Genomic DNA, 15,258 nt, shown 5'->3' on the forward strand with positions numbered 1-15,258 from the left:
ATAAGTAACTTTGCAAGAACGTGTCAACTTAATCTAACCCTAACCCTACCAGTCAACTAATACACTACTAACACTCTAATGAGAGTCAGTAGAAATGTAGGTGTAACATTACTTACAGTCAATAGAATGCGTTAAAGGGACCATCAAAATAAAGTGAAACCGACAAAATAAGTACAATTTACCTTGATCTTCAAATTCAAAATGTTTTCACCCCCCGGCTCTTAATGCATCGTGTTTCCTTCTGGAGCCTCAGTGAATGTTTGAACTTTTTTTAATAGTTGTGTTTGAGTCCCTCAATTGTCCTCAGTGTGAAAAGATAGATCTCAAAATCATACAGTAACTGCTGGAATTGGGTTCAAATATGCAAAAGATGCTGGAAAACTGAAAAATCTGCAGGACATGGAGGATTTTTCTGAAGAAGAAGAATTAGTCGAGCAGTAGAAGAGGTCAGCAGTTTGTAAGTTTTGTTTTCTGGTCTCATTAGATTTTAGCGCGGTTGTCGTTGCTAGGAAACATTGTTTTGATTACTGTGTTTACCGTGGTAAATGCATGCTCAAGTCGCTTTGTTCTTGTGCATATTGTGTGACTTTCCAGTTTCGGTTTGCTAAAGGCCGGGACACACCAAGCCGACTTCAAAGAGCTAGCGGCGACGAAAGCCGACGGTGTTGTCGCCTCGCATCGACAGCGTCGGACCAAAAAGCTGCGCTCGAACACACCTGCACATGTGTGAGAGAAATTAACTGTCTATTTCAGCAGCTATCAATAGTATATATTCGTCATTCAAAAGGAGAAACCGAAATAAAGATAATACAAGATAAACACAGATATACGAAATGTAAACAAATCAGCGCTTGCTTACCATTTTGAATATCAGTAACGTTGATAACTTTAATCATTTTAAGCGGCTCATGTTTTTATGAAAAGATTCACGTATTAGAATGATTGGGAAAGATCACGTAACATTTAAACAGCCTTCTGTCTGTACCGCCTTCATTTACATGCTCGTTTTCATCACTTTTGCTTTAATTCTCGGGCACTGACTCCTTCACTAAACTGAACATCCAATCAGAGTTCTCCCTCTCGCCGATGGTCCCGACGCCGATTCAATGGCAAACTGCTGCCGACATGAGCCCAACGAGAGCCGACAAGTGGAACACACCAAACAAACTAGCCCGACCGTCGCTCGCCGTCGGCCTGACGTTGGCTGACGGCCGACTGTCGGCTTGGTATGTCCTGGCCTTCAGTAGTAAGGCGTGGCCAAAGCCATTAAAAGTATTTACCCGTTTGCAAGCACTTGTTATAAGAAGAAGTAGAGCAGCAGAAGAGGACAGCAGTTTGTAAGTGTTTTGTTTTCTGATCTCATTAGATTTTAGCGCGGTTGTCGCTGCTAGGAAACATTGTTTTGATTACTGTGTTTACCGTGGTAAATGCATGCTCAAGTCGCTTTGTTCTTGTGCATATTGCGTGACTTTCCAGTTTCGGTTTGCTAAAGGCCGGGACACACCAAGCCGACTTCAAAGAGCTAGCGGCGACGAAAGCCGACGGTGTTGTCGCCTCGCATCGACAGCGTCGGACCAAAAAGCTGCGCTCGAACACACCTGCACATGTGTGAGAGAAATTAACTGTCTATTTCAGCAGCTATCAATAGTATATATTCGTCATTCAAAAGGAGAAACCGAAATAAAGATAATACAAGATAAACACAGATATACCAAATGTAAACAAATCAGCGCTTGCTTACCATTTTGAATATCAGTAACGTTGATAACTTTAATCATTTTAAGCGGCTCATGTTTTTATGAAAAGATTCACGTATTAGAATGATTGGGAAAGATCATGTAACATTTAAACAGCCTTCTGTCTGTACCGCCTTCATTTACGTGCTCGTTTTCATCACTTTCGCTTTAATTCTCGGGCACTGACTCCTTCACTAAACTGAACATCCAATCAGAGTTCTCCCTCTCGCCGATGGTCCCGACGCCGATTCAATGGCAAACTGCTGCCGACATGAGCCCAACGAGAGCCGACAAGTGGAACACACCAAACAAACTAGCCCGACCGTCGCTCGCCGTCGGCCTGACGTTGGCTGACGGCCGACTGTCGGCTTGGTATGTCCTGGCCTTCAGTAGTAAGGCGTGGCCAAAGCCATTAAAAGTATTTACCCGTTTGCAAGCACTTGTTATAAGAAGAAGTAGAGCAGCAGAAGAGGACAGCAGTTTGTAAGTGTTTTGTTTTCTGATCTCATTAGATTGTCATTGCTAGGAAACATTGTTTTGATTACTGTGTTTACCGTGGTAAATGCGTGCTCAAGTCGCATTTGTTCTCGTGCATATCCCGTGACTTTCCAGTTTCGGTTTACTAAGTAGTAAGGTGTGGCCAGCTGACTTCAATAACGAGTAATCAGGCGAGCATAAAATTTACTAGTTCACCGTGGCAGCGGTCGCGGCAGCCCTGCGTGTGAAGACCGACGAGTGTAAAGACCATCGACTCTACCTGCGTGACTCCACCGAGCAAGGACACTGACAAGGCACTTGAGTATTGCTTTTCTCCCCTTTCTTTACTTTTTGAACAGCTTGTTCTCATGTACTTGTTTAGTCAATTGTACTCATTATGTGCTTTTGAATCTCTACTATTACTATTAACACTCGGAAAGCACACACTGTACATTGGAGGCAGGCCAATCCTAATAATCTACGGCCTGCCCCTATGTTCTCTACTGCTTTACTCTCTATTCCAGTTGGTCTCTGAAACAGCCAGTCTGCTGTAAACAAAGCAGAATTGATTTCTTCTATTGCTACTCATTCCGGTCTCAACCTCATGCCCCTAACTGAGACTTGGATCAAACCCGAGGACACTGCCACTTGTGCAGCCCTCTCCACTAATTTCATTTTTTCCCACACCCCTCGCGCGATTAGCAGGGGTGGAGGTACTGGTCTACTTATCTCAAATGAATGGAAATTTGATCTTCTACCATCTCTTACAGGCAACAATTCATTTGAATCACATGCAATTGCTATTACCCACCCTGTTAAAATTCACTTTGTAATTGTTTATCGTCCCCCAGGTTGTAGCACGGCCACATAAGAGGGAGAGATTTATAAAGCTGTTGACAATATGTTAATTTGATTATTGATGTATCACAGCTGTTATCGTTGTCCCTTTGTTTGTATTGCCCTGTCGAGTGTTGTGTACTCTGTTTTCTTCTCGCGAGAGTTCACTCGCGACGTGCCAGGGGAATCCCGTGACGTCATTCTAATCATCTGATTTGGACTTCCGATAAAAGAAGCCGGTTCTTCGTGCTCAACTGGAAATATAGCGATCGATCGCCTAATTCTATTTTTTGTGGTTTTGGACTGTGACTCAGAGTTTCTTCCTTGTGGAAATAACCGTTTTGGTGGGATTATTTTGCCTTGGACTTGAGGCAGTTCCTTAACGTGCTCCCGGACTAGCAAAGTTTCACTGGTGAGACCGAAACATACACACACCACACCATTGGACTTTTATGGACATTTACACCCATGCATACTTGTACATACGTATATATATTTTTTCCTGCATCATTTTGTATAATACACTCCGGGTCGGCATTTATTCCTTGTTTTGTTGCTCATTTTACCTGCATTCAGTCGAACACAATAGTTAAAGAGATAACCGGATCATTTTATTTGTGTAGCCTGCCTTATTTCAGCCGAGCGTTACATATTGGTGGCCCATACAGGGAATCTCTTTTGTTGTGTTGTTTGGGATTTGTGTAATAATCAGAATGGATGTAACAAGTCCCGATGCAGTTACTGATGGTAATACTGTAAACACTGTAAATACAGAAAACTTAAGTACACCTGTAAATGAACAAGAGATTGTTGAACAACCTGATGTGGATTTTACAGCAGGTCCATTTGTCACCAGGCGCAATCCTACTGCTGAAATAACATCTATGATAAGCTTATTGTACATTTCTGACTCTGATCAGTCCGATGATGATGATGGGAGCAGTAGTTTAAGTGGTGAAGTGATACAAACAATGCAGGCAGACATAGCACAAGTTAAGGAGGATTTATTGGCCCTCAATCAAAAAGTACAAAATATAGAACATGATTTCAAACAGTCAATAGACAGTACAGTAAACCGGGAGACCAGTTTCAGGCAGGCCGTAGATAAGAGCTTGGCGGGTTTGGAGGATTATTTCCTAAAATCATTGGAAAAATTAGAAAGGGCTGTAACTGATTGTTTTTTGAGGAGAGGTGCTAAATGGGAAAGTCAAATGAAAAAGCTAAGACTTACCAGTACTCCCACACTCTCCAGATTACAGGCTTACTCTCCATCTTCCTCCCACATTTCTCCGGTCTATTGTCCACAGACTCCAAGGCCGGTCAATGATAAGCAGAAAGGTCCAATTCATCCAGCTCAAAATATTACGTATAATGTAACTCCTCCGGTGCATACTCACCCACCTAATGTGCTTACCTCCTCAGTTATGGCTGGCTCATTCTCATTTTGTGCTTGTCCTCCCATCCGCCTAGAGTTCCCCTCTTTCGGTGACTCCTGCGAGACTGCAGAAGTGCTCAACTTTATCGAGCAGTGTAAGAACTTTCTGGAGATCAGGCCTCTCCCCAGTGTCGAGCTCATCGGTACTCTGAGTACCGTCCTGAAAGGACCCGCTCTGAGCTGGTGGAAAGCAGAGAAGGCTAAGGTAACAGATTGGCAGTCCTTCAAAAAGGCATTCATGGCGACTTTTCTTTCAGACGATTACCTCTCTGAAGTAGAGGAGAAGCTGAGGACGTTGGTCCAGCAGCCGCGACAACGCCTGAGGGACTTTGCCTATGATTACCGGGCTCTCTGTCTGAAATGGAAGCCAGAGACCAAGAAACCTGCAGAGCGAACCTACAGCAAATATCTGGCTGGAGTGACCCTGGCACAACCACATCCAGTCACTTCTCTCCTCATAGTTCCTGTGAGGGTGAATGGACAAGAGATGAAGGCAGTGTTAGACACAGGAAGCTCTTACACCTTGATGCAGGAAAGTCTGTGGAAACAGCTGTAGACTGAGAGTCCACCAGTCGTTAACTCTTCCCCTCAGAGATTCATAATGGCAGATGGAACAATTCACCAGTCCAGAGACCTGCAAAAATTACAGTATCACTGGCATGATTAAGAATGCACGGTGGATACATATATCCTGAAAAACACTCATCTCGCCTTTCCCCTTATTGCTGGGTTGGACTTTCTGAATGCCACTGGAGCAGTGTTGGAAGTGGGCCAAGGCAGGTATGGCTTAAGATCTGTAAAAGGATACACCTATTACCCTTTCCTGCCATCACAGGTTACAGCAGGTCTGACTACACCCTCAGGTCAAGCTCATTCACTGACAGCTGCTGAGGTGAATCTATACTACGCCTTACCACCAACTGGCAAACTTCCCGATCTCATGTCCTTCACCCATGAGAGTACACAGTGGGACTCTGACAATCAGGAAGAGTTGCTGAGGTTGATCTCCACCTGGCCACGCACCACTTCAAGCATCCTGGGTAAGACATCAGTCGTACAACACAAGATCACATTGACTGATGACATACCTTTCAAATCCCACGCATACAGAGTTTCACCCCTCAAAAAACAGATAATTGAGGAACAAGTTGACCAGATGATACAAGACAACATCATTGAGCCCTCCTTCTCGCCTTGGTCTTCACCTGTGGTCCTGGTCCCCAAAACTGATGGCTCGTACAGGTTCTGTGTGGATTACAGGAAGTTAAACAGCAAGACCGTACCTGACGCTTACCCAATGCCTCTGATTCATGACATTCTAGAATCTCTGGAAGGCGGCTCCTGGTTCAGTGCATTGGATCTGCGTTCTGGATATTGGCAGGTGGAGATGGAAGAGGCAAGTAAAGAGAAAACCGCTTTTATTACCACCAAAGGGCTATTTCAATTCAAGTCTATGCCTTATGGTCTCAGAAACTCCACAGCCACCTTCCAACGTTTGATGGAGAGAGTTCTGGTGGATTTGAGGGGGAAGTTCTGTTTTGTCTACATCGACAATATCATCACCTATTCAAAGACATTAGAGCAGCACATTCAACATCTCAACACTGTCTTCCATAAACTCACCCAAGCAAACCTGACTTTGAATATGAAGAAATGCCACTTCTTCAAACCACAGCTCAAGTTCCTCGGCCATATAGTCTCTGGGAGGGGTGTGGAGATAGACAGGGAAAAGACCAAGGCAGTTGCAGAGTTCCCTCTACCGCAAGACCTTAAAGCGCTGCAAAGATTTCTGGGCTTGGCAGGGTGGTATCATAAGTTCATACCCCACTTTGCTGGCCTCGCTGCTCCATTGAACCACCTTAAAAAGAAAGGAGTTAAGTGGGAGTGGACTCCAGAATGTCAAGGTAGCATGAAGGCACTTAAACAAGCACTGCAAAAATCACCTGTGCTCATCCAACCAGACCTCAACAAAGCCTTCCAAGTGCACACTGAGGCGAGCGATGTAGGACTGGGGGCTATCCTCACCCAACACTCTGTGGAAGGAGAAAAAGTGGTGGCGTATGCTTCAAGGACTTTAACAGGGGCGGAAAGAAATTATAGTACGTCGGAAAAAGAATGTCTAGCTGTGGTTTGGGCTGTTGAAAAGTGGAGGCATTACCTGGAGGGGAGGCCATTTGATGTCTTTACAGATCATGCTGCACTCGCCTGGGCCTTCAACTGCCCTAAAACCTCCTCACACCTCACACGCTGGACTCTCAGACTACAACAATTCAACTTTCAGGTCCTTCACAGGAAAGGCTGCCTCAACATGGGTCCAGATGCCTTGTCCAGGCTATGCGAGCCAGCTTCTAGTCATGCGGTCCCATGTCTTTCCGTAACTTCTCATCACTCGTCTACCTTACCTAGCACGGCCACATAAGAGGGAGATATTTATAAAGCTGTTGACAATATGTTACTTTGATTATTGATGTATCACAGCTGTTATCGTTGTCCCTTTATTTGTATTGCCCTGTTGAGTGTTGTGTACACTTTTTTCTTCTCGCAAGAGTTCGCTCGCGACGTGCCAGGGGAATCCCGTGACGTCATCCTAATTATCTGATTTTGCACTTCCGATAAAAGAAGCTGGTTGAGGGTCGTTCTTCATGCTCAACTGGAAATATAGCGATCGATCGCCTAATTCTACTTTCTGCTGTTTTGGACTGTGACTCAGAGTATCTTCCTTGTGGAAATAACCGCCTTATTTCGGCCGAGCGTTACAATGTCAACTGGTTAACTTCTTGGAGGAGTTGGATGTGTTACTATCAAACTTTCCTGAGGATGGTACTCCTCTGGTACTGCTCGGTGACGTCAACATCCAACTAGAGAAACCCCAGGCTGCTGACTTCAACACTCTGCTCGTCTCATTTGATCTCAAGAGAGTGTCTACTATGGCTACTCACAAATCAGGTAACCAACTGGACCTCATCTACACACACCATTGCTCCATTACACACCTCAGACCACTTCCTCATCATTTCTAACCTCACACTAACTCCTGACACAGCACACACTCCTCCGCAGGTCACCTTGCGGCGTAACCTACGCTCACTCTCTCCCTCTCACCTATCCTCTATGGTTTCATCCTCACTTCCTTCACCCTCTCAGTTTTCAGCACTGGACACAAACAGTGCTACTGACACACTCTGCTCCACTCTAACATCTTGCTTAGACAAATTTTGCCCCCTTTCATCTAGACCAGCACGCACTACCCCCTCTGCCCCCTGGCTGTCCGATGTTCTCCGTGAATATCGCTCTAGACTCAGGGCTGCAGAGAGGAAATGGCGCAAATTAAAAAACTCTCCCGACCTTAGTGTGGATCAGTCACTCCTATCTTCCTTCTCTGCAAACCTCTCCACTGCTAAAACGACATACTATCACAACAAAATTAACAACTGTTCTGACTCTGGCACACTTTTCAAAACGTTCTCTTCTCTTTTCTGTCCCCCTCCCCCTGCTCCTTCATCAAATCTTACAGCTGATGACTTTGCAATATTCTTCATAAATAAAACAAGAAACATCAGTGACCAATTCCCCACACCACAAACCGATGATAACTTCATAACGACAAATATACACTCTCTCTCCTCCTTCTGTCCACTCTCGGAGACAGACATTTCCAAACTTATCCTTTGAAATCTTCCTACTAGCTGTCCACTTGTTACAGACATTCCTCTTATTCATAGCCGAGGAGCGGATCCAGCGAGAGCGTGATGGAACGACGTGGAATTAAAATGTTTTTCAGGAGTCACGGCAGTAGAGGCGTCGCAACTATAACAACACGTGAATAATCCCGCCCACTCTAAAGCGGTACTAAACTGCAGTGGAAACGCAAACCGAGCTGAACTGAGCTGTGCTGTGCCGTTCTGAACTGTGCCGAGCCGAATCGTACCACAAAGTGGAAAAGCGCCATATGTTCCTTGCACAGAACAACCTCCTGGACAACAACCAATCTGGCTTCAAAAACAGCCACTCAATTGAGACTGCCCTGCAACTGGCAAGAGCAACTTCCAACTCCTCAGTATTCATCTTGCTGGATCTGTCTTCTGCGTTTGACACAGTTAACCACCATATCCTCCTGTCCACTCTCATAAAGATAGGCATCTCAGGAACCGCACTCCTGTAGTTCAAGTCTTAGCTCTCAGGTAGGTCTGTCAGGGTGTCTTGGAGGGGTGAGGTTTCTAAGTCACAACTTCTTGCTACTGGGGTTCCTCAAGGCTCAGTGCTTGAACCTCGTCTCCATCTATATGTCATCATTAGAATCTGTCATTCAGAAGCATGGCTTTTCTTATCATTGCTAATGCTGATGACACTCAACTCTACTTCTCATTCCAACCAGATGATCCGACGGTAGCTGTTCACATTGCAACCTGTCTGAGAGACATTTCTAGCTTGTGACAGAACTGCTTGTGGTCTCAGCCAACCCAGCACTTTATCACAACTTCTCTATACAGCTGGGTTCGTCAACAATAAGTCCTTCCAGGACAGCCAGGAACCTTGGAGTTGTGATTGATAATCAGTTAAGCTTCACAGACCATATTGCTACAACGGCCCGGTCCTGCAGATTTGCCTTTTACAACATTAGGAAGATTAGACCCTTCTTATAAGAGCAAGCTGCACAACTCCTTGTCCAAGCTCTTGTTCTCTCCAGACTGGAGTATTGTAAAGGTCTCTTGGAGGGCCATCCCGCATGTACTATCAAACCTCTGCAACTGCAACTGATCCAGAATGCAGCAGTGAGAGTGGTCTTTAACGAGCCGAAAAAAGCTCACGTTACACCTCCCTTCATCAGTTTACACTAGCTACCAGTAGCTGCTCGCATCAAATTCAAGGTACTGATGTTTGCCTACAAGACAGCAACTGGCGCTGCACTAATATACCTAAACTCGCTAGTTCAAACTTATGCGCCCTCCAGAAGCTTGCATTCTGCAAGTGAACGGCGCCTTGTGGTGCCATCCCAAAGAGGCACAAAGTCACTCTCACAGACCTTTTCCTGGACTGTGTCCAGCTAGTGGAATGACTATCTTAATTCGAACAACTGAGTTTTTGGCCATTTTCAAAGACGCATCTATTTCGCCAGCACCTGACGAACTAATACTAGCACTTACCTATTCTATTCTATTCTATTATATTCTATTCTATTCTACTCTACTCTACTCTATTCTACTCTATTCTATTTAAAAAAACAAAAAACACCCTAGCTATGTGTACTGTGCTGGACTAACTGAGACTTGTCACAGCACTTGTATACTGTTGCTCTCTCGTTGGTCTGATTGCTTCTATTGTTCTCCTCATTTGTAAGTCGCTTTGGAGCAGTTCTGTCTTAGCGTCTGCTAAATTATTAAATGTAAAATGTAAATGTAAGAACAGTGCTCAGTTTAACTATTCAGAACAAAAAAGGGACTCATGAACAACCATCACAAAACAAAAACAAAAACAAAACAAGACAGTCCTAGATCATCCAGGTAACCACACACAGTATTAAGAACTAAGGGTTCCCAAACTTTTGAAGGGGGTTATTTTAATAATTTCAGCAATTGTTTTTTTTTTTTTTTGTCTTGTGAACTATATGTAAACATATTTTATGTAAAATATCTTACTCAGGACAATACTAAATAAAAAATAGCATGCATTTTGTATGACCTCCTCTTATTTTGTTAAAATTATTCACATTTTCACTTATTCTGCACTTTATTTTAAGGTCTCTTAACTAGTTGCTTATTAGCATGCATGTTACTAGAATATTAGCCATTAATTAGAAGTAATTAAGCACAAATTAATGCCTTATTCTACCCAAATACCTAAACTTAACAACTACCTTACTAACTATTAATAAGCAGCAAATTAGGAATTTATTGAGGGAAAACTCGTAGTTAATAGTGAATAAGTGTTCCCTATTCTAAAGTGTTACCATATATATATATATATATATATATATATATATATATATATATGTGTATGTATATGTATATATATATATATGCACACACATAAACTTGCCCAAGTATGTCACATAACTTGCTTTTCGCAAAGCATCATGGTGGCAATGGTTCTACGATGGTTACAATGCTTTTGGGAAATGCAGCCCTGGTCTCATCTTGATCCAGCAGTTATTTGATGACATACATAATAATAAGGTGGTAGCATTTACAAAAGTCTCACAAAATGTATTACTGGCACACTTTGCATTAAGGTAGGCACCCGTTGATCTGCACAGGTCTTCATGAAGTCACCCATGTGACTGTTTTTAGACAGGTTCCCCCCAAAACTCCTCTCATCTTCCATTAGTTTGGACAAACAGATCCTGCACCAAACTTTTTTCCATTGGTTGAGCCATTGTTGTATTGCCAGACTGCTTAAACAAACAAAGCAGGTGTTTACATAATTTAGGAAGCAGAGGCTTACTGTGAATAATACATGTTTAGTTGTATTTTACAACTTGATTTAAATAATTACAATTTAAAAAATACACATTTCATAATGTGCCATTACTGCACATTGCATTTGACAGCTCATGTTTCCTGAACGTCTGGTCACACTTTTTTATTTGCTTGTTTTTTTTATTTTTTTATTTATTGTATTATTTAAGTTTTTTACTTTAGACATTTCTGTGTCTGTGTGCATATGAATTGTAACATCTTTTAGGCTTACTTTTATGACACTTTTAATGCACTATCCATATTATGTCCTTCATTCATGCTGGTAATATGCTTGTTTTTCTTTGTATGCATCCAGGTATGGAGCATCAGCTATAACTCATGGCTTACATTTGTGTTACTGGTGTGGTCATGTGTAATCTGGATGTTGAAGGATCGGCAACGGTTCGCCATGCTAAGTGCTCCAATCCTTGCTGCCTATGGGACATTGCTGCTAGTGGTTACATTCATTAGTCAACTCCATCTTAACCATATTGACATTTTCCCTACTTTATCAAAGCATGTCTTGATTGACTTTGATTTCTATGGTTATCCAGTGCCCTGTGTTCACCTTGCTGCAAAGGTATGTAAAACTAAACCTTGTGATAGAGCTTAACAAAGAGTTCTTAGTGTAGAGCTGAACAATTAGCTATATCTGTTAGAGAAGTGCATCTCCATAACTTAGGCCGATATGTTACGCATCTTGATGCATAGCCAATGCTAAAAATACATTAAAGATACATATGAAGCATGATGTGATGCTGTACAATTCACCCCTATTATGATGCAGTGCAACCTGATTTTGATTCTATTTGATTCAACACAATGCGATTCGATGCAATGGGGAAAAAAATAAAAATAAAACAAAAATTGCTTTTATTTCTTTGGTTCAGACAGACAGCAAATCATAAATTAATAATTATAATCATAAATTCAAATAATCACATAAGTATGAACTGAAGTGACCGGGCGAGAAACACTTGTGGTACTGACACTGCATGTAGTTTTACCGTTTTGAATAATCTATGGTCAGTTTTCTTCATTGTAACAACAAATTTTGAGCTTCACGTTTCCCACAACTGAAGCTTTTCACTGTGTATGGATATGACATGACATGCATTCGGAAATGTCACATGAATGTTTTCAGTTACCCATGAAATCCATCCAAATTGCTTTGAAAAATAAATTATTATAGGTTTATTGGTAACACTTTAGAATAATGGGTCATTTGTTAACATTAGTTAATGTATTAACTAACATGAACTAAGAGTGAACAATACTACTACAGCATTTATTAATCTTAGTTAATGCTATTTTCAGCATTTACTAATGCATTATTAAAATCACAAGTTGTGTTTGTTAACATTAGTTAATGCACTGTGAACTAACATGAACTAACAATGAATGATTGTATTTTTATTAACTAACGTTAACAAAGAGGAATAAATACTGTAATAAATGCATTGTTCATTGTTTGTTCATGTTAGTTAATACATTAACTAATGTTAACAAATGACCCATTATTCTAAAGTGTTACCGGTTTATTAAGTGTACTTGGGTAAAGTAAATGATCTGGAAGCTGTGTATTTTTGAACACTCTCATGAATAACATGACACCATAACATCAAAAAAGTGTATATATTGGAGCTCTAAATGTCATACAAGTTTAATGATTGAATGTCTTACATAAATCTTACATAGTCTTGGATCTCAATTTATCCACAATTGTGCAGATTTTTCAAACTGTTCCTGTAGTCGCCCCAGCACTAAATTATTTAACTATTTAACTTATTTAACTCAGATTAATTAACTTGTCCAACATGATCTCACAGAATTCCGTGTAATGTTCACGGATTGAATTAACCTCCGAATCTGTGGTGGCATCACGGAATCGCCGAAAATTCCGTGATGGGCTCACAGAAAAAAATCTGTGATGGGCTCACAGAAGTGATACCAATGTAAGTCAGTGACAGGCATCAGCCGTGAACCACGCACGGATCCACTGGTTCAACACTTTAAATATGCCGACGCGATAATTTATTGTTATCATTATTGTTCAGAACTGGGTAGGTTTAGGGTAGGGGTGGGGTCAGGTACTCCAGTGAAAGTATAACTGCATCGGAGTCACTCTTTTTACGTGGTCCGATGCAGCGCTGGTGTTAAACCAGTAAATCCGTGCATGGACCACGGCTGATGCCTTCTGTGAGCCCACCACGGAAATTTCGGCAATTCCGTGATGCCACCACAGATTCGGGGTTAATTAAGTCCGTGAACATTACACGGAATTCTGTGAGATCAGGTTGACTTGTCAGGTGATTAGTAACTGTTTTAACTTGTCTTTAACAATGTTTGTTATTATTTTTAATACCTGTTTTGGTAACAATGAGTGACACAGTATTAAGATTCCAGTAACTTCTATTAACTAACAACAAATTTCTAAGTAATAACACAGTAATAGCACATAGTTTACTATTACTTAATCAATAACTACTGTTTTTCATACTTCCCAGAGGACTAAGAATACTATACTAAGAATTACTATATGCAGGTTTATAATCAATGCAAATAATACATAATGTATAGTCAATTTTAAATGAATCTTCAAGTGAAGATCATGGTAATCCACTACTTATGACTCAAGTATTACCAAATCCTTCAAAATGAATTGCTAATTATTTGGAACCATATTCTAAAGTAAAAAGCATGATAAATCCTAGTAATCACTTAAGTCATTGAAAGCTTTTGGGGGTTTTGTAAAGTTTTAGATAATAATTCCCTCTGATGCATTTGGTAACTGTTGAGTCATTACTAGTGGGCTGCAATGATGCTATTCTAAATAACTAATAATTCCTTTAGAAGGAGTCATTACTATCAAAACATTACAAAAACCTCAAATGACTTCAATGACTTCATCTTACAATGACTTCATTCATTACTAGCAACTTCCGAGTCATTACTAGTGGGTTACCATGATGTTCACTTCAGAATTAAGAATACATAATGAATTAATTGCATTAATTATGGACCTGTATATAGTAGTTCTTAGTAGTCCTCTAGGAGGTATGAAAAATAGCAGTTACTTATTAGCTAATAATGAATGACCTCATTCAGCTAAGTGCTATTACATACTATTTTTTTTAATCAGACTGTTGTGTTATAGTTAAAATTAGTTACTAAATGTTAATGTTGTGTTAGTTTTTGTTCCTGTGTAGTTAATGGTTAATGATGAAACGGCATTCTAAAGTGTTACCAAAATTGTATAGACCTATGTGTAACTTTCCCCTGTGTTTTACAGTCTAATTAATTCTTTGCAGGTTTCTTACACGTTTAGTTTCTGGATTTTACTTAGACAAAAGCTGAAAGAAAAAAATGAAGAGGAGCTGCAGACAGCAGATCATTTAATGGAAGTCAAAGTACATTCATGTATGCATATCTTTTTTTTTTTTTGTTAAAACCAGTTTAATTCAGTCTATGCATGGCATAGAGAAAATAATTTTGGAGGGGAGGGGGGCAGCATTTGTTACAAAGTATGTTTCAAATGTTTATGTACTGACCACTTATCGCTTCTTACAAAGACAACACAAAAATGCATTTTTAAATCATAAGTACACTGTTAGACATTTCTGTAATTTCTGCAGTTATTTAATGTATATCACCCAGTACTGCAAATTCCTTTTACAGTAAATAACTGTAATACCTTTTGCATCATGGGAATTTTCTGTGACGTCAGACCCCACATACAGAGACTTACTGTATTTTTTAAAAATTGCTGTATACTACTGCATTTGCTGTAACGCCTTCTTTGGCACCATTCTATTGAGGTTATTTTATTTTCCTCATTTCTTAAATTTGGATTGACACAATTTGCCCTGCACCGTGTCTATAACGCCGCAACAGCTTGGGACTGACTGCACTGGACATGTTACATCGCTTGTAATGATTGGAAAATCCGTTTGTACTTTGTGTCAGAAACGGCGCGAGCACTTGGAGTGCATCTGTACGTCAGAAATATACCGGGGCATCACTTTACTGTCCGCATCCACTGTAGATAGTATATAATATTACTATATATACTATATATAATGGGTTCTATATTGTTTTTTATCGAGTCGCGCTGCGCCACTCGCGTCCGAGGAAGACACGGAAGTAGCGGGGCAGCGCCGTGGGTTTTTCCCGAGGATGAACCCGCAACGTGGGAGAGTTCCGGAGAACATCTGCACTGTGTGTCGATGCACCTTATGAGATAATAAGACCAGCAAACAAGGTAAAAATATATGTACGTTTGTCTGTGTGTGATTTTTGCACACTAGTTTACCTAACG

General features: G+C 41.0%; 1 protein-coding gene across 1 annotated transcript in view; it reads left to right on the forward strand.

Moving 5' to 3' along the window:
• The window catches only part of si:dkey-11f4.7 (piezo-type mechanosensitive ion channel component 2), a 718,195-nt gene that overhangs the window by 132,514 nt on the left and 570,423 nt on the right, over window positions 1–15,258 (forward strand). The window contains 2 exon segments of the mRNA XM_058786444.1: window positions 11,257–11,520; window positions 14,252–14,360. Of these exon segments, the coding sequence (XP_058642427.1) occupies window positions 11,257–11,520; window positions 14,252–14,360 (373 nt within the window).

This window comes from Onychostoma macrolepis, chromosome 09 (assembly GCF_012432095.1).
Source record: "Onychostoma macrolepis isolate SWU-2019 chromosome 09, ASM1243209v1, whole genome shotgun sequence".
NCBI lineage: Eukaryota > Metazoa > Chordata > Actinopteri > Cypriniformes > Cyprinidae > Onychostoma > Onychostoma macrolepis.